The sequence below is a fragment of the Parambassis ranga genome, chromosome 3 (genome assembly GCF_900634625.1).
Source record: "Parambassis ranga chromosome 3, fParRan2.1, whole genome shotgun sequence".
Lineage (NCBI taxonomy): Eukaryota > Metazoa > Chordata > Actinopteri > Ambassidae > Parambassis > Parambassis ranga.
Genome location: NC_041024.1, coordinates 9,560,374 through 9,581,330, shown reverse-complemented (window position 1 = coordinate 9,581,330; position 20,957 = coordinate 9,560,374). Strand labels below are relative to the sequence as shown.

Sequence of the window (20,957 nt, the reverse complement as noted above, 5' to 3'; positions counted from 1 at the left end):
TGTTTTCCATGTGTGAGCAAGTTTGTGGACTAACTACTGTGTGGTGACAGAATAGCCTGACATGTGTGACCAAAGTGTAACTCAACTCCGCCTACACTACTTTACCTCCGGCTTCCCGTGCCTCTAACACGCGTCTCTACGTTAATGTGCCATGGTGTGCATTTCCAAGGATGCACAGAGGCAGAGGACAGTGCGCGCCCCTGGATGCGAGCTGCTGAAGTCGCAGCCACTCCACTCCATGTTTTGCCCTGCCCTTGTGCGCTCTGCTCGCCGTGCAGCGTGCTTCTCCTGCATTCCGCCTTCCTCACACTGACATTAACACAGGGCAGCTGTGTGTGCGGGAGAAGTTGGCACACTGAGCACCAGGTAGCTTCTTCTTCACAAGGATTTCTTCAAGCTTGGGGCTACGCTGGAGTCGTTGGGCTCTTTTTTTCTCTTATCGAAGGGGAAGATGAAGTGGACGCACCAGTACCTAAAGTGAGGATTTTTTTTCTCTCAGTGAACACCTAACATCACGCTCACTGGAGAAACCTTTAAATCAGCTCCTTTTGGATTTCCTTTTTATTCTGACGGAGCTCGCATTTTTCCTGTGAAATATCACATAAGGATTTCACTGATGTGTGCGATGTGGAGACTGCAAGTCGCCTTATGTACTCTGTCGGTGCTGTCCCTGTCATCCGGTGGTGAAAGCAAAGCGCGGAGCTGTAGCGAGGTTAGACAAGCTTATAGCGCAAAAGGATTCAGCCTCGTCAATGTACCTCATCAGGAAATATCAGGTAGGTAACGCCGACTAATCAATGCTGCGTCCCCCCTCTTCTTCACCACGTGTCGTGTCTTTCCCTCCTCAGATTCAATCGATAATCAAGAGATCCTCCTCAGGGGGCATTAATTGATCCTCACATTCTGCTGTATCTCTATTTTATTTTAATATTTTAAGTAGAAGAGATAAAAGTATTTGAGCACATTACTTCAACATGTCCCGTTCAGTGCAGGCAGACTTTAGTAAAGGCATCTATATAAACAACATATGTAGGAGTCTGTATTCTATTAGCCTTACTGTAAAGTGTGATTTCAATGCATGCTACTGGGGGAGAGAAATCTATGAAAATTATTATTATTGCAAGTAATTCCCTCCATTTTCACAATGAGTCACAGCAGCTGAATTAAGATATATCAGTCAGAATGTAAAGTGCTTCACATGTGACAATTTATCATACTGCTCTTTATGAACAGAAAAAAATAAAAAGAGATTATATTAAGGTGTTTTTGCTGATACAAATTTTATTCTAACCAAAGCTGTTAAATTCCACTTTTTAATGTGGAATGTGTTGTTATGCTGTCTGCCCTTAAAGCAAAGAGAAGTGACAGTAAGAGGAGTCATGCTCACAGGAACTCATAGTCACGTCCCATTTTAAAAGGGAGCTTCTTGCAACAGTTGCATCAGAAGACACGTTTCAAAAACTGCCTGCACAGCCTACCTGTTGCTCACATTCAACAGAACATCATGAAGCTTGTTGTGTTTGATTTGGCTAAATAGTGCATAGTGTTTACCAGTAGGGGGCTGTATGCACCTAACATGAAATACTCCTGTTAGGTATATATTCCTCAAGGCTACAGCTTAGGTTTTTAATTCATGCTCTTTGGTATAGCAGAGATATGAGGTTTCATTATCTCTTGTGTTGGTAATCACATTTATGGTCAAAGCAAGAAAAGAGATTAAGTCAGTAAACATAGTCTGCTTCATGAGGGGGAAGAGGACAAGCAGAGCAGCCTCAACTTAATCCCTCTATTGCCTCTTACAGACAAAATGAAGATAGTGTATTGGTGTCAGGCAGTAATGATCATAGAGCCTCCTTATTTTGGTTTTAACATGCTTTTGGCATGATGGGGATGTGATAGTTTTGTCAGTCTGGGTAAGTGTGTGCCAGAGTGTGTCTCTGTCTGTCTTGCGTGCGTGGGATTCTGTGCATCATTTTCTACAAGTTATAACTCAATCTGAAGATGTGAAATTATAATATAACACGTTCAGGAGATAAAGAGAGGAGTTTACACTTGGAGCAAGAAGGAAATGATCAACTCCTGTTTAGTTTATAAAATCAACGTAGCCGACAACCTGAAACCAAACGTGCTAAATGATTTTTCTCACTTACGTGATACGCTTTTTATTCATTTCATTGTTGGATGATTACATTGTACAGGAAGCTGTGTTTTGTCACCGGGGCTGTGAAGTTATGAGTTGTGACTGATCTTGTACAAAGAATCCAAAGATGTAAAAAAAAAATAAAAATGTTTTGATTATTGGCTTGAATATTATTGCGCAAAGAAAACTAACGTCATTGTCCATCATATCAAAGCGGAACATATTTTGATTGGGTGGGACATGTTTGTAGTATTGATTCAAGCTAATTAGATTACTATAATGTATTCTGGATCAGAATGTTGTGCAGATGGTTTTATTTTGTTTGACAGATCTTGAAGGATTGAACCTCTGTCGTTTTCCCAGTATTTGACCACAGAGTTTTTGTTGGCCTCCGTCTCTGCTCTGGATGAATTCCATTTATCACAAGAGGAGTTCAGATTGTGTCAGATAGCATCTTACATATAAATGATCTGGAACATTTGGGCATGCATTTATTTGATTATATGGAGTTTTCAGTATTATTTTATGTCACGCCACATTCCTTATGAGCTGGGAGTTTCAGCATGTTTAACTCAAACACAGAGACCTGTTGGCTGCTTTACAGTTCAAGATGTTTTTGGGACGTTTTGATCAAATCCATGTACAGTGCATACACTGCGTGTAATTGGATTTTGTTTTTCCAAATAACCTTTGCATAAATACAACAGAGGTTAGGTATGCGCCTCAGGAGATGGGCCAGTAAAAAGCACTCAATTATGCGTAATTAGCTATGCTAATACAGACGTGTGGTAAGCTGCATGAGAAGTGTTAGCACTCATCCCTCCATCACTTGCTTTGTCATGGCTACCGCTATGCCTCTAGATACAAAACACACAGGTTTAATAATTGTGCAGAGGTGGCTGCCTCAGATTGTAAGCGCTCATTTGCATAAGCTAATTATTTTGACAGCGCCTCTCTCACTGACCATCTGATCTACATTATTTAACAGCTCACAAACAAATGTGTTTTGTGTTTGTTATAAATCTGAACATGTTGATTATTGTATGTACACTTAGGTGTAATTTAAAAATAAAGCTAGAACTGTTTAACTTAATCAAATTAGCAGAATAGTCTTGAAAAAGTTTGCTGATTTGTTTGTTTGAAGGTTTCTTCTGCCAGCTCATCCGTCTGAACTTGTCTGATCAGCTCCTGGGTCGTTAAACTTCCTCAGAATGTACAAAGCCTGGCTAAACTGTTACAGCACAAACCTGAAATGCATGTCTCAGCGATCACACCAGGCTTTTGTCATCATCTAAGCCTCCAAATTTGTTTGAAAATGGTTGTCATTCAATGTGTAACTACCCAATTTGTTTTTTTCTTTTTTTATTTCATTTGTGGACTGGTTCGGTCAATAATGATGATTTACACAAATTTTAAGCAGAAGCAGTTGGACGGATGGACGGTATCCCGCTGCCTCTGAGAGAGCCAGATTTATGTGTGTGGCTTTGCCCTGAAGAGATGTTCTACACGCTCAGCAGTATAACACTTCAGTCATACTCACTGCTGCGCCTGGCAATTTGCCATCGCACATAGTTTTATTCTGGGATTGAAATAACTGTTTGGCACTGATGCAGACATTAGGTAAATTGGCTTGAGTTAGCTGACTTGGATAGAGGTCAACCATACTATCCACTTCATTGATTGGAGAAGTGATACTTTCTCTTTTTTGCTTAAGGACTCTGAAGGGCTTCGGCTGCCTTACAGAGCAGGAGTGGTGGGAGGTAGAGGCCAGTAAAAAATCTTAGCAGCTTTAGTTTTCATACAATAAGGTCTCTTGGAAGGGAGCCAGGACTCTGTGCTTAGAGCAGGTGGATAGGATAGAGCAGTGGTGCTGAAATACACTGAATGTGAAAAATGTCTAAAACTGGCTGGTGGACAGCTTCATTAAACTCCACTAGACTGAGGCTGTAATTCCTCCGCTCTCGTGTCCATGCTGTTGAGGTACCATGCAGTCTGCATGTGAGGTTCACCCTTGCGCTCGTGTGTCAGATGTTGGTTATAGTGTCATGCACACAAAGCTGCCTGTTTGTCAGCTCTTTGTTCATAAAACCCAGCTGCTCCTGAATGCTTCAGTCAGGCACTGCCATAGTGCTCCTGCTCTGAGGCTTCGCTGTTAATATCAACATCTACTCACATAGAGCAGTCGGGATCCTCATGGGTGGACGCCGAGTCTTCGCTATACAGCTTTCAAACAAGATCACTTGATGTGCTGCGGTTCCTATTAGTGCACTGCCCGACTCTTACATTTTCCTTTCTCAAGAATAACAATTACCTCTGGGGTTCCTTCAGAACAACTTTTAAAGAATATCATTTTATTTCTTTTAACAGAGCAGTTATTAGCTGTTATGAAATACAGCATAATTTTTCCTCATGTGAATTCCTGGTGCTGCATCTCTCTGTGTTTATCGCTCTGATCTTCTCTTGGTTGGTTGCAGGTTGTGGATGAGTGCAGTTCCCCAATTCCCTTAAACACAACCACAATATCAGAGAGCTTTGTTTTGTGTACTTAAATGAATGCTGGGATCCTTGTGCTTCAGTATACAGCACAGTTACTATTGTTAACACTTGGGCTTTCTCAATATTGACATCTCTGCTCCATATTAACCACATTGCAACACATTTTATAAGTTTGTACATGTTAATAGGAAAAACAGCCTCATGTGAATCTTATATTTTACTGTGGAAGGTGGTTAATTAGTTTGTGGTCTACCGCAGATATATTTTTGCAGTTCTCGTCACATGAATGGTTCGGCTCTACTGATTATGCAGAGCATTTTCTGTTTCAAGTAACTGAAGTTTGTCATGACTGCCTATAGGTCCTCAAGTCAACAATAACAATGGCAGCCATCCAAGTGGTGTCCTCAATCTACTGCCTCCTCCCCAAGATGACAAAGAATGACTAGATTATAAGATATTGCTTTGTTGCGTAGCTACTAGAGAGCTGCATCGTCGGAAAGTGTTATTAATAAACAAGCCATGTTGAAACCCTATCACCAACAGGACAGTATGTATATGGCCAGCGCCCTCGCTTTGCACTGAAACGCAGAAACTGGTATGAATCTGTCACAAGACAAATTTTTTAGGCCACGAATCTACCCTCATATGGTACAACATATACTTTAATTCAGGTTCAAGACAACATACCAGGCCGTCAAATTTAATCTGTTGAAAATGCAAATGATTTAAGGAGATAGGACCATTCTTCTAAAATGAAGGTGTGAATGAAATATATCAGTATGGCATTGCAAGAATCAGCATTTTAGGTTTGAAGCTTTACACTGCACCAGCACACACTGTCTGTCTCATCACTTCTGTCAGGAATTTAAAATGACACACTATATAACACATAAATTGTGGTGACACTCTGTGGTTAATCTTCTGTCACACTTTTCAGGATGTTCTCACAAACCTATGTAATTAGCAGTATATGTGTTGCGCTGATGCACATTTAAGTGACTTTACTTGTAGATAAGCCGCATGATACATTTTGGGGTGAGTTTAGATGTTTTCATGCTTCTAATTACTAAATTATAGATTGGCATCAGACCTGTTGGGAAAGTGTGGGAATACCTCTGGAAAAGCGCTTGCCCAGCAAATATCCATATAAAAATTCTGCTGGGCATTTTTTTCCAAAGCCCATTAAGATGCTCTTGGCTCTGCCAAATTGGAAATAAGTCTCTCGCCAGCCTGTATACATCTTCAGAGAGAACAGTTAATGAGATGTGAGGGAGATTAGGTTGTGTGTGTGTGCATGTAAGTGTGTGTTGCACTTCAGCATCATTTTGTGAGTCTTTCTTTGGCTTTGCATCTCTATTGTGGTAGAAAATGACAAAAGTGTTTTGTCTTCCATTGAAGACAGATTGTGTGCACAACATCCAAATGAGTCTGATTGTGAATCCTGTTCTCTGGTAGTTGAGAATATCTGACAGTTGTTCTGACCTAAAGAATCCATCAACCCTCTCTAGGCATTCATGCCTGAAATGCACATAGTCTGCAAGCTTCCTGGAACCTTCCACAGCACCATGTATGGTATTTTCTGAGTAGTGTGAAAAGCCTCCGGCTAGCGTAGGAGACTGCTATAGCACTTTTTCCAGTTTTCAATCAACTGCTGGCCTAAATCAGTAATGGAAGGGGGGGATTAAGAATCTCTACTCTCACAAGCCTTGAGAGGAAGATGTGAAGTCAAAGGAAGAATGTGATTGTATGTTTAGGGATCAGAAGAGAGAGCAAAGAAAATAAGCAAGGGAATGAACAAACTTTCTTAGAAGTAGTGAGCATATAGGCATGGTACGGATCCTTGCCTAGCCATGTGTGACGACGTAGCCGTGTGAGGTGAGATGATACAGGGAGTCGGGTAGAATATAATCCATATGAACTCAAGGGATTAGCGATCTACCTTGGTATTTGTTGGTATTGCTACATGCTGTCTTTTATCCTGGACTCTAGATGAAAGAAAAAACTCATTGAATGATGCTGCTAATATTTCACTGTAAGAAAAGCAATCTCATGGCAGAAAACAGAAGGAAAAGTCACATGTGGCATTTCTACACCAGGGACAGTGTTTCCCTGGTGTATTTATCTGTCACTGGGTGCTGGAGGAATGCTGTTGAGGGACCTAAGGGGGGTCACACTGTCACGTAATTGTTGACATGGGGAAATAGTGGGTGGTTTTTCACAATTATAGGTCTTCCCTCCTGTCAATGTCTGTATGCGGGCAAGGCCCTTTGGGTTTGACCTGAAGCTGTAACAAACATTGTTCATTGCAAAGACAACTACATCACTAATCACTGCTATTTTCACCCTCTGGCAAAGCTGGTGTTTGTGGCTTTCCTATTTATTATGTATGTTAGAAAGCCAATACATTCTGTTGTGTTTACTGCTATGCTCTTTGCCCACAGAGCCTTATTGCCTCTGGAGAGTACTCTCTGAATAGAAGTCCCAAGCTTGACACCAGTGATAGGGTTCGGTGAGAGATGAGAGCTGCGCAGTGCTCTGGGGAAACCCACATGGGTACATCATATAAGTGTCAAGGATGCAAATACACCTCACACCAGGGACATTTTATTTTGTTTTTCAGACACAGATAAGTACACATGGCTGAGGTGATTTGCTAAATACGTCTTCCCCACGGAGATATGGGAGTAAACAACCATTAAGTACAAACAAACATGTGCCAAAAATTGTCATGGAAACATCAGATTCTATCAACACCGATGGTGTCATTGGTGTCACAGTCATAACAATGACACTATTGTTGTGCTTCTACCCCTGGAAGGGCTTCACTGGAGCTTTCACTGCAGTGAAACCACGGGTGGGTTTTGATGTATCAAACTCAATAGTGCAGATGCTTCAACATCCAGACATTTTTGTTTGTACAAGGTAAAACTACAGTGGAACATCAATGGCTCACTTTTAGTTTTGTGAACAACATCTAGGACTCTAAATATAGCAGACTCTTTTATCACAGCAGGAAAATGAATATTTGTATACTGTAACTTGTTTTATTTATCAATTAAATAAAAATAAGGAAAGGTAATTTGAAAATTTTGTGTCAGGTCTACTGGACAAGTAGGAATATCTTTAAATAAGTCATAAGCCAGAAGTTTGTTGAATATTACTGTCAACACAGGTTACATTCAGAAACTTTACACAAAGATGTGTAAATAGTGTGTAAAGTTTTGATGTCAGATTTAGTTCCCATGATCTCCTCCTTTTTTGTTTCCTCACGGGCTGATTGTTGCTAGGATACAAATCCTGCCTTCTAGTATCTTTGCATTCTATCGCCATGAATGTCAGATCTCTGTAATTTACTTTAGAAAGGTTAGTTAAAATGATGGAAAAGTTGCCACTGGCAGCTCAAGATGAGTGCATGCACAAGATAAAGCATGCAATAAATACTTATTGTCATCTAATGTCATTGCTATTGATGAGAGTGTTGATATCATAAAACCCACATATTCCAGAAGTAAAGCTGCTTTTGACTGGATGCGTTATAGGGGGGGAGAAATAGCTGAAAGCTGAGGACATTTTTGTGCTGAGGACATGCTGTCAACACCAAACTTCACATGATTTGTACAGAAAACAGATGCTGTCTTTACACATGCAGCTGCCTGTGGACATAGACAATGACTTCTCAAGAACCAAAATGACTCAATTAAACAACTCCCACATTCGTAGAAAAGACACAACATTTTGAGTGCAAAAGGGGTTTTCAGAATGTTTTCCCCCTCTAAGAATGAATCATTTGTACATGTGGAGGATAAGAATTTCTGGCTACACAGACAACACCTGTTACTGGTCAGGGAGCTGTCATAGTGTCTTTAGTATTTTGTTATGTATGTTAGATAGACATGATATGAATTCTTTTAAAGAAAATAATTGCGTTCCGAATTTGATTCCAGTCCCAGATTCTGGTCTGGCTATCATTTTTTTTAGTCTTCCAAACCAAAAAAAAAATGAATCTATTATCAGACAGTTTCAATCACTCCTGCAGCATCTGGCTCTTCTGTTAAGACGTACTGACTCTGATGGGACACTTTGGTGCATATTTTCCAGCCTAAAGAGACAATTGCAAGGAGAATACAGACTGCATGTGACAGTTTGGGTTCTAAAGATTAGTGGGTGTCTTTCAGAGGTTCAGCTTAGGACAAGACCATTTCAGGAAAGCATGTTGTTCCAGTTATAAATTAGGAAATTTATACCGATTACACAAGTTCATGACCCAGTTTAGTGTGATTTCTTTTGCGGCTTTGAGGTGGAGAGACTAATTGGAGATCATTATTATTTTTATGTTAATGTGAAAAAGTTGAGAGGGCTGATCTTAACCCTGGGTCACATTTGTGGGCTTTAATTATAACATTAAATAATAGGCTTTGCAGTGAAATGCCTTAGGGGATATAATGACACTGTTGTGTGTGAGAGAGATCTGCTCTGTGTTCCTTCACTCTGTGTGTGTGCCTTATTTTCCTTTTTACTACACTGCATACCTTCCATTTAATAAACCGAGAGCCAAAATTGCATTGATGTTAATGGGTTTTATTAGAAATTAATGCAAAATAAAAAATTAATATCACAAATAAAAGATACAGAAGAAAAAGTAGATTATGTAGATTACTGTATTTAGATTATACACAATGTCTGTGTATAACTGGATGTATCTTATAAGTATGATGGTGCTGCATATTGTATTTTTTTTTTATAAAATTGGCCTGTAATGAGGCATGCTGGATGTACAACTTGCGAAGTGCTAAAGTATGACATCGGAATTCATCTGGAACTAAAGAAGTACAGCAGGGGTGAACCAACAGATCATTTGAATCACCTATCCTTGTAGCTGATGAGAATGTAGAGCAGTCTTGCAGGAAAAGATATCCGGGCTCACTATGCTCACACCACTGACTTGAATGGGAGCCACATAGTGCTCTTCTCTCCAGGGAGCCTTGCCATCATGACAAATGTGACAAGCTCATATAACCTTAATGTCAGGAGAGGACTAGTTTGAAGTCTTTTCGTTCAAAGAATAGCAATGATAGTTTCGGTTTTATTAATTCAAGGCCAGCTGGAAAGGAGCTGCAGGCATTTTGGAAAGTGTTATTTAGATTGATAGGTCAGTGCCTAATGTATAGTGTTTACATCTTTTGGGGCCTTGGATTTCTTCATGTGTAAAATGAAACATGTGCTATTGTGATGCTTCTTGGCAAAGCCTGATACTCTGGCTGCTGCAGGGTGCTTCGAATCTGAAAAGAAGCCAGCGTCATTTCTTGCTCCCGGAACCCTGCTGCTTCCCGTCCCCTGTGTAAGCTGCTGGTAAATGAGTGGGCTGGTCATCTCGCACCCTGGGGCTCTACCTCAGGCTCTTCAGACCACCAGCTGCTGTGTTTAGGACTGAGTCATGCACCAGTTAGCATGATGAATCCAGAGCAAGAGGGCAGGGCTTTAACCTCACCGTATGTCCCTTCCTCTTCGGTCCTTACAGATCAAATTAAGCAAGCGCATTGAACTGCGCAGAAATATTTACACAACATGCCAAATGTCTTATTGTCAAGTAGTCGTCAAAAATCAATGACAAAAATATTTGCCACCAAATTAAATAATTCTTTCTTAATTGATAACATGCACATATTTTCCAGGTCTGAAGCTGTATACTAAATGCGTGGAGCTGAACTAAACACTGGTTTTCCAGATAGTGACAAATATAACACAGGTGAGGGTACATTTCGTGTTTGATGAGCAAATATGTTCTGTTCCTGCTGCTTCTGCTCTGTGAGTTTGACACCCAGTGTTACTTTCTCCTCCTGTGAGACACCTCTGCTTTGCCTCCGAGGAGCAGAAGGACTGCTGCAGAGAGAGAGAGGAGGCTGAAAAGGAGTTATTAATGTTCATTAACAGTTTTTCCTGATTTAAATCTGAGGTGTAGCATCTGAACGCTTTTATCACAGTGCCAGAGACACTACAGGAAAAGTGACGCTGATGTTCTTACCTAGTGTCATATCATGCTGTGTCCCTTATTGGGGTAACAAAGCAGAGATCATTACTGTAAATGTAAAGAAAAAGGTTGCAAGTAAAAAGACTTAGGACTTGATGAAAGAAGCTTTCTGTATGTACCTAGTTAGCTGAGTTTTTCACATTAAAGAGTGACAGCGGATCTAACAGTAACCTGCAGGAGTGAGCAGCAGCAGTATTTACATGTTAGAAATATATAGACATTTTACTTTTGTTTACAGATATGAAAAACTAAATTAACTTCTGCTAAATTAAACTAACATAAGAAATTAAACAATTCTTAAAGTCTACAAAGTGTTTTTTTTAAACTTTTGTAATTATATTAGACTTAAGTGCAGCAAAGTTTGAGTTGAATAAATAACAACTTATGATTGAATTCTTCTTTATTGTCAACATTATCTAACAAAATATGTTAATAGCCAAATAAGACCCATAAAATAATTGAGTGGTTTATAATTGATTGTTTCAGTAATCAGTATATCAAAATATTTGTCTAGAAGTATACTTTTTGAACCGATCACGTTATGAACGGCTGGAATTAATCATCTTTAAGAACCATGTGTTTCATAAGCAATCCTGCCCTCACACTCTTTCACTGATTTGGATTGACTGGGGGTCAGGCTCTGCTAAGATGGTTATGCCTGGAGACTCCACAATGAGTTTCCTTTCCGTGTGGCTGACATCCTGGTTTGGTATTATTGTTTAAGGTTGTGCATGCTTCCATATTGCTGGCATTTGTTAAGGTGACTGCTTCTGTCAATATTGGATTCTGATTGTTAGGCGGTGCATGTTTCCTGGAAGCAGTAATGTAGCTCCAACACACGCCTATTGAATGTCATCAAACAAACATATGTATTTTTTTCGTTAGATTTTGACATTATTTGTAACACTGCAGGTACACCACACAATTAAAGCTGATGTTAACCTATTAGTAAGACACTTTCTGTGACAAATCCTCTTTTCCATTGCAGCCTGTCAAATAATTAGTTTTACACATTTTTATTAAACTGAACTTAACATCTGTTTTGACCTTACATCTTTATGTAGTGTATTTTCTTCAATTATTATTATGATACAGTTTTTAGTAGCTAGAATGAATTGAAGAAGGGGAAAAAAAGAGATTGAGTTAGTTTTATGAGTTTATTCATAGATACTAATACCTTATTTATGCCTTGTCATGTTAAATGAATCTTTAATTCAGGAAATGTGTGTTAAGTCAATCATTAAATACCTCAGGAGTCAGTAATAATTCCCACTTCTGTGAAATAATTATGAATCAAGTTGGTCAGATATATTTTTCTTGCTACATTTGTATGTAACTGTGATACACACATCTTTATGAACTTTTTAAACTAAGGGCAGAAATAAGCTCTCACCATCAAGGGGCTGGTATAATTCAGGAACACCTTATGAGGCTGTGTGCAGCACCTCCTCCCATGGGTGTAATTTTTAAATTCATATGCTATTATGATCTTATTACCTCATGCAGCGTTCGCTCCACACTCGGCTGTAAATTTTGTTTGGAAAATTGGTCACAGACATTACACATGACAGAGGCGTGTAGCTGTACGGTATATTGTAGGTATGCTGTAATGGAGTGAATGCATGAGTGAAGCTAGTGGCCATACGCTCCACTCAAGTGTTTGGCTTATACTGTGCTTTACCTTTGACATTTACCACAGCAGTCTCCCAATCCATATTGGTCCCAGTTACACTACAGGAGGTGTATGACCAGGGAACTGGAGAAATGTTCAGGCAATAGGTGTTAATGCATAAGAAAGATAGCTCTGCACCTTGACTTATTTTAAGGTGTGAATGATGATAAAATTCTCAACGTGTGTACTCATCCTTTTAAATTATTTTTGTTGTTGTTTTTATAGAATTTAATTTAATTTAATATATATATTAACAAAAAGTAGCAGTTTATGTTAATTTAACAAAAGTAAGTATAAGTGTGCTGTTAATTTCCTCTGTGACGTATACAGCTGTACAACTGTCAACCTGAATATGAAACAAATAATAGGTTGTTTAATTATTTCTTTCATCTGGTTAATGTGATTACTGCTCCTGAACTTCACTGCACAGCATATTGTATCTATATCAGGGCTGTAAGACACGCAGGGCTCCAAATGCATACTTTTTCATGTTCATATACGTGTCGGAATATCAGTCCATGTATCGAATACAAGTTTGTCGGTGTCGCACACAGGATGCGACTGCAATGCATATTTTGGCCAAATAAACATTTTATTCAAATAAACAAGTTTCATTCTAATGTCACAAGAGTCCCTCAATCTCCAAAAAAATAGTATTACAATGAAAAAAATACATGAATAAAATAAAATACATTTAAATTAAATTTAAATAATAAATATAATTATTTATTCACATTATTTTGAGCTTGCACTCTCTTAGCCAAGGGAGCCGCAGCAGAGGCTCAGGAGCCGCAGGTGGCCGACCTCTGGGTTAAAAGAATGGATGGATGAATGTGGAATAAAAAGTCACAACATTTGATTTACATCATGTTGATATGCTGCACTTTAATGCTTTTAGTGACCTGGTAATATCATGGTAAAATGGTAAAAAAGAGTAGAAGTTGAGTAGAAGTTTGTTGGATATTAGTGGAGTCTGCAGTCTAAACAACACTACCACACTACACACAACTAAATGACACACTGTACATAATCACCCAAAAATGACACATGGTTACCTAGGTGTTAGTCTGTGGCAGTGTGACTGATGCACTTTCACATAGAAGGTTGGATGTGTGGATGTCATGTGATTAACTCTTCTGTTTGCCTATTTAAGTTGCTATCAGGAGAAGTGTTCAGAGAAAACTGTCGACTGTCTTTTTATATGAAAGGTGGTGTATGTATTAACACCTACACTGCTGTTACATGTCAAGCACATAACTGTTTTATCTGGCTAAAAGGGGAACAGAGTTGTCATTGCAGTGATGTTGGTGCCATAAAATGACAAAGCTGAAGAAGCATCATGGCGTGCTGCTTCACACCACACTGTGAACCTTCATTTATAGATTACTGTCACACTGTTTTCCCAACTTTCCCAGGAAAGTTATTGGAAAGTTAGAAATTCTTGCAGCAGTCTCTTAGTATAGTAACATATGGTTGGAGCAATTGTGGGAATTATCTGTGTCATCTTGTTTGGACATATTCAATTTGGGTCTCAAGCCCCAGTGGAAATAGTTGAAAGTGGGTGATTTGGGTGATGGAGAGGAGATCCAGATGGCAGAGCAGCAGTAAGATCAATCGAGCTTGATGCGTTTTTCCCACTTCAACATGCAGACAGATGTGATTTAACACAGTAATTGGGTTTACTTCCAGTTCGCAGATTTCTGTTGACAAGTAATAACACCTCAGAAAGGATGTGCATCTTGCTTGTAAAACTCTTAAGCATACATTATTTTACAGTTTATCTCACTAGATTTGGTAGTAAAAAGAACCAGCTTATGATTCTGAGTTAATGTTATTAACAAAGATGTATCGACCGGGGCTCTACTTTAAACTAAGAAGAAAATCTCTGCACGAAACATGACCATGAGGTAGTAATTTAATAAACGTTAAGGAGCATTGGCACATTCCAGCTGGTGCATGTGCATGCTTTTGTGTAGTTTTAGATTTAGAATGCACCTAATGTTCTCAATAATTCTTCTTTTATTTCTATCAACATGAAATTGGTGAATACCCTGATTCAATATGTCTTTGACTGCTTTTTTTGTTCATTTTAATTTTGCAAACTAGACCTCTTACACACAAGCATGGGCAGCTGAGGACCTTCAAGGATCCACAGTTGTTGATATTAGAGTAAAATATACTACTTAAGTCCACTTGAAGGAGGCATCCCATGCATGCACAGAAGATCTGAATTCAAATTCTTTTTCTGCACATTACCTTTAATAGATACAGGCAGGCCGGTAGCTCTTAATACATCCTGTCTAAAGTCAGCTGCTTTGGTTCTACCACATATGAAGTTCATGCCTTTGTAGCTCCTGGTTGCACAACAGATTGATGGCTACGTGGGTGTGTAGCCCCCTTGCCCAGATGACAAACTTTATGTGTCATGGACCGCCAGAGAACCCTGCATGTTCACAGATGTGGAAAATATAATTCCAATCCTGGTGACATGTAACAGTGGCATGTGCTGATGTTCAGTGCATCATGTCTACAAGCAGCTCCAACCTATAGAGGCTAAAATTTTATATCACATTGATAGACCTTTTCTTATCCAGATAATATCATGTGGATTGTTAACTTATTTTACTCTAAGCTGTTTTTTTATCCTTTCATATACATTAGTTTTTGAAAAGAGTATTCTCAGAGAAGCCTTCCATCATTCAGCAACCTTTAATTCCTTTTGCGAGTGTGATTGAGCTCCGTTTTGCCCTCTAATCTAGGTCGAGTCAGCCGAATAAAGGGCCCTTTAAATGTGCCGCAGCCCAAATAAAGAAAGGACAGTCATGGCCCAGATGTGAGAGGAGGCCTAAGCTGTACCTGAGTCAATAGATCTCAAAGATAGAGGTGTCAACCTTTCACAGGGAGCCGAGGCTCAGACAGCCTTTTAGCTATTACTGCCCACTGTGCTGAACTTGACTTGAGCCATTTAGTCTAAAGAGGATGGTGAGTGGGGGATAAAAGAAGAAAGACAATGACCAGCACTGTCATTTAGAGAAAAGACTCTGCCAGTGCAGTTTGTCTGGGAGAATGAACTGAACGTTTCAAGAAATGCCTACAATTAGGATTTTTCTATTGTATTCTATTCATTTTCAAATTTACTGTTGTACTGGTGTGCATTTTATATATATATAGATAATATTTATATACAGTGTTTTGTATTTATACACCTAGAAGACAGAAACGGTCACATTTTGTCACATTTTTTTTTAAATAACAGAGTTATTTGTTGGATTTGAGTATTTTCACACATGAACAACATTTTAAAGCTCAGGCGGTATGACAGAAATGAGACAGCACGCCAGGAGGTGAACAACTATTGTAATGAATTTTAAACATTCACAGATCAAGCATACAGAGCAGCCTCAGTGTTATTGTTGTGCTGAAAGAAACCGGTGGCTTTCTGGGTTTTATTTATCCTGTGTATGGACAGGACAGCAAAACTGCACAGTAAAGACAATGATGTATTTTGAATGGAATCAGTGCTAAAAATCCTGAGACTAAGCTCAAAATAAATTGAATTATGGCTACTATAGGAGACCTGGCTCAAGTCATACTCAGCTGGTGAATTTAAATGTCAATGACATGGACTGTTTCTGTGGGCCTGTGCCCTTATTTGAAGGCAATGAGTCTGTGCGGTGCACATTGGTGCTTTGTGGCAGCCGGCAATAAGAGCAGTGAAGAGGCAATATTCCAGAGGTAGTTCTGTATGAGATGGGAGCGGGAATGTGGTGGTAGCTGAATGATAATAAATGTGATTCATTCAAGATGGTGCTTCCCGGTTAATAAGCGTGGATCTGCTGTGGTGTGGAAAGCCCATATACAAGCAGCAGGAAGATATTCTGGAAGCAGATAAAAACAAATCCTGGTTTCAGTCTAATGTAGACTACTTGCATAATACTTACCTTAGGGAGTACACTTAGACTCCTTCTAGTAAATTGTTTTAAGGAGAATAAATCCCACCCGCTCAGAGTACAGTATAGTAGATGTTGCGGTAATTAATTGCATTAACTGCACCACTACTTCTTTTTATGAATTTTCAGCATGGATAAATAACATTTTTTTCTCTCTCTTGACTTCATGATCTGTTACTGTGTTTGGCATAGAGTTCTGGCAAGAATGTCCTCACTTTATAAATGCTGGCAAGTGTGGTCAAGAGATGTACCAGATGGCACAGCCCATATGCAGTTTGCCCTTTGGCCAGGTAGACTAATGAATCCTTTTGGGAGTTAGTCTGGCATTGGACCCTCCATGGGTATAGATCCCACTCTTTTCCCACAGCTGCCCTGAAATATTCTGGGGCTTTCACATTTTCCTGTAACATATGTTTATTCTTACGGGGATGAAAATGGAAAAAGGTCTCTTTAGCGTTTTTAAATCACTCAAGCAGAAGGGTATGAGTAGCCTTGCCAGAGTGTATCTTCTGGTTGTGGATCCTTCCGGATATGTTCTTGACCTGAGCTGTGGTGATATTATTGAACTGCAGATTTACCTGAGGCAACTTTTAACCATACTGCTACAGGGAATTCTATTTCCCCATGTTTTCCAGCAGCTGATAAATGTGCTGTGCTCTCATGCACCATCTCTATTATTGTGGCAGCACAGTTGAACTGAACACATTTATACTGTGGAACACAGGCTTGTATGGCTTTGGTCGGACCTCCACAGACTGGATGTAAAACTGAAGTGTGACAAAGTAGATACAGCCCACCAGGAATAACTTTGACAGGTCTGTGACACTGCATGTTGTAATTAGCAATTGAATACCTTTAAAGTTCTGCCAGGGAAAATAGTACCAAAGTAGACTATTATTTACTCTCACCATGAAAATATTTTCTGTACATGTTTGTAACATTTACTGGCTTTAGAAGATCATTGGGCAGATTTCTTTTATAAACTACCTACAACGTGTTTTGCATCAGATTTTCCTTTGAAGGCTTATCACAGGTTGGCAAAATGACTGAAACAAATCAGACTTCAGCATGGTGCTCTATGACTATTGTGTCCCACACCTTGTAGCACAAGAAAACAGAGTAAACAGACCCACCCACTTGTAGCCATTTAGCAGAGGACCCAGTAGATCGATTTTTAAGTAAACTACAGTTGGTGTTGCATCTCCAAAACTGTCTCTGCGCCATTGTATTAGTATTTGCTCTTGCACTGAGCCATTTGAAACACATTTTCTTTCATTTTCTCCTATTGTTTTTTTTTCTTGCTGTTTGTCACCACTGTTTACACTCTTTCTATAATAAAAGTAGAAAACATTTCAGCCATGCGGTTCCAAGTTTGGTAAACATGCCAGCGTGGCTTCCAACCCCTGCTGCAATACAATACATACAAATGCATGAGATTTTTCCAGTGAAAAAATAACACTTTTTTTTCTCAGTAAAGCAAAAATATTTTATAGAAGTCATCTTCAAGTTCTTTTCTCCATTATGGAACTGCTGTGTGAAAAGAGAAGACTCATGGTGAACCTCCTCATCTTTCTGTAGCAAATAAAGCTGAAACCTTCAGTGTATTCTTCACATCATCAAATTAAATGTCATTGATATAGACCTTGATATTACCACAGGGGTTACATTCACACACCTCCAAATCTATTCAAGAGTTGTGTGTGTTTTATTAAAGGAGAGAATGGGGTTTTATTAAAGGAGAGAATGGGGTTTTGGAATGCAGTTTAAATGCACCATGCAATTAGAGCCACCACTATGCTTGATTTGATAGGCCTATTCCTAAGCCTAAAAAACCTGTGGCATCACTAATGCAAACTCAGGACCACAGAGCCTTCTATTAATAACCACATCAAAGACTGGGACAGTGCATCAATACAGTATGCACTGATGAATTAAGCCTCACTTACAGCAATCAGTTGAAATGTGTTTTTATTTTGGAATAAGGTCTTGGATAGACGTGATGATGCCGTACTTACGTCAGTGCTGGATTACATAAAAACTGTTATTGATGGATCCTTACAATGTTTGGACTTACCGTGAAACACTGAGATCTGTTTTTAAGCCCCTACTCACTATTTTTATTTATAAGGCTTGTTTGGCTAGGTTAATTAGACCTACACATCTAAATCCTTCATAAATAAATGAACCACAGTGGAGTGGATGTTGGGCTTATTTCCTGCACCATTTGTCCTCATAGTGCGCACTCACTTGTGCGCTGAATTGAGGAAAACATGTTTTTTTATGCTCCTTTTGCTTGAATTCAGTGGTCGTTGCAGTGCTTGCTAATTGAGTTCAATTATATTGATGGTGACAATTTCTGGAATGTTTTATAACTCATTCCTTTTTTGAATCTCTGATTGTGATTTTACTATTTTGTACTTTTGTAAGTTTTCTAATTGTGTTTCTATTCTGGTAAAAGAGCCGCTGTGCTCGTCAAAATATGAAGGAGTCCATACTGATGTCAGGATTCTGTTCTCTCTAATGAAGAAAAATGTTGTGGGTAGTGTAGTGTTAAGATTAATCTTTGTATTTGTTATGTGAGGAATGGTCATCTTGCACATTCAGATTAGAAAGCCTCACTGGCAGTCCTCCCCTTTTAGTGCATCAGAGGCCGGGGAACGTGCTTCAGTTTTAACATCACGTGGTTGCCTAACACACTGTAGACTTTGCTGCCAATTTTAATGAAGCACTGTTAAAGATAATAAGGATACGAAATGTGCCATCCTTTTTGTGCCTGGCCATTAGACATGATTGCAGCATCTGCCTGCATGGATCCTCGAACAGTTTGGAGTACATGCTTCTTTAACATCAAGAGATGTGAAGCCAAAGGGAACTTAGGCCAAATGCAAGGCAACTGAGGAATAAAGCAAAACCACATGATGTTAGTTCTTTAATCTCTGCATGATCATACCTCCAGGAACCAGCCGCTTCTTCTCAATGACCTATATAGTCCTGACTTTATTCGCAGACGAGAATATGTGGCTGGTTAAACACACTTATCACATGTAATAATCTGAAAGAAGCATTATAATGGGTTCAGGGTACTTTGAATTATGTGCCTGTGTGGCTGATTGTATGTGTCAAATGGATATCTCTCAACATCTCGGCCATTCATCAGCACTAAGCCAGCCTATTCTTTGAAACCAGTCGGCAATCTCACCTAATTACAAAGCCATGCTTCAGTCATGTTTTTGAGCTCATGGAGATAGTGATCCAGAGGAGCCAAACACATCTGTGCATCAAAGACTCTGAACAAAACAACTAATGTGTGATTGCATTTGCAAGCCAAACAATATTTCTTTTGCCTCACTTGCTTTTGATTAAAAAACATGGGCGCTAATGCCAGAACATTTCACTGTAAAATCCCCCAAGAAGATTAGCATTTGTCCTTAATTATCTTGCCTTCTGTAATTACATACATTTAAATCTCTGATCAGCTCGCTTCGTAAGATGTGCTGCAGCGTCTTCTGACATCTGCGCTCGAGGCAGCTGCAGGGACAGAGCGGAACATTAGCGAGCTGGACAAGGTTAAACAAAATGACTGACAGCCTTTAGCAGGGCCTTGTTTGGCAGCGATTACATTAGTATTTGTTCATAAGTCATACATAAAACCTGTGAGTAAATAATGTATTATTTATGTGTGTATGTTGGTGTGTGCTGAACCATGAATTCATGACGTTAGGCGTGTAATGAATCATGAATGTGGGCGTTTGTGCAAGACCTGAAGCTCATGATTGAAGCTGTGTTTTACATCTAGAAGGAAGCAGGCCTCTATCAATATGAAAATTCCGACTTAACATGCATGTCCTTTTATTATATATATATTATATTAGCACTTCTGTCAGTGTTGTCACCCCAGGCTTACATACAGTATGTGCTTCTCTGCTGCTCACTCACTGAAGTCAAACTGTACACTTTTCATCTTTTTCCTGTCAGATGAAACACATTACCAAATGAAGTGCAGACCCACTTTTAGTTTTTAATAAATGTTCAGAAGTTTCAGCTGCAGTCAGTGATTTGGTTGCAGTATTCAGTTGGCAGGTCTTGTGAACAGATGTCATGGATATGCGCTGGGATTGTTCCCAACTTCCCACTCTGTCCCTTTTAACATTACTCTGATGGCTGCAGGTAAATGACAAAAATAGTTTTTCCCCCCCTTACAGTGATCCTCTCTGGTATATAACAAAACGATCCAATAACTTAATGCTATTTAAGTAAACTGGACTGACACATCTAGACATCTGATCTGTAAAAATAAAGATGAAGTGATGTAATGTCTAAAGCTTTGTATAGGGTCTGAGATAACTCCTACATATCACGTCATATCACATCAGGGTCACCCTTAATAATGCATAACTTAATAAATTATATTTAATAATTTAAAAATGTGAATCATGTAAAATTCACTATGTGCAGTTGTCATAACAGTTTAATGTATAGAGATCAGATTTTTTTAGCATGTTTGCTCTTATGTTTATTATCTATGCTGTTAAGTTGCATATGGATGGACAAATGTAGCTACAATTGTGGCTGACATAAGGTGAATCAGTAGTCAGTGGTATGGATGGGATTTGGTCAATAACCCCAAAGAATCCTACTTTAACAAATATGGTTTATATTTATTGTTTTGCA

The 20,957-nt window shown here is 39.1% G+C and overlaps 1 protein-coding gene across 1 annotated transcript in view; it reads left to right on the top strand.

Annotated features, from left to right (window-relative positions):
• The first annotated feature begins 323 nt into the window (after window positions 1–323).
• LOC114433560 (glypican-6-like) overlaps window positions 324–20,957 on the top strand; it is a 98,491-nt gene continuing 77,857 nt past the window's right edge. Inside the window, exon 1 of the mRNA XM_028402206.1 lies at window positions 324–776. Within this exon, the coding sequence (XP_028258007.1) occupies window positions 617–776 (160 nt within the window). The 5' untranslated portion in view covers window positions 324–616. The remainder of the gene's footprint in view (window positions 777–20,957) is intronic.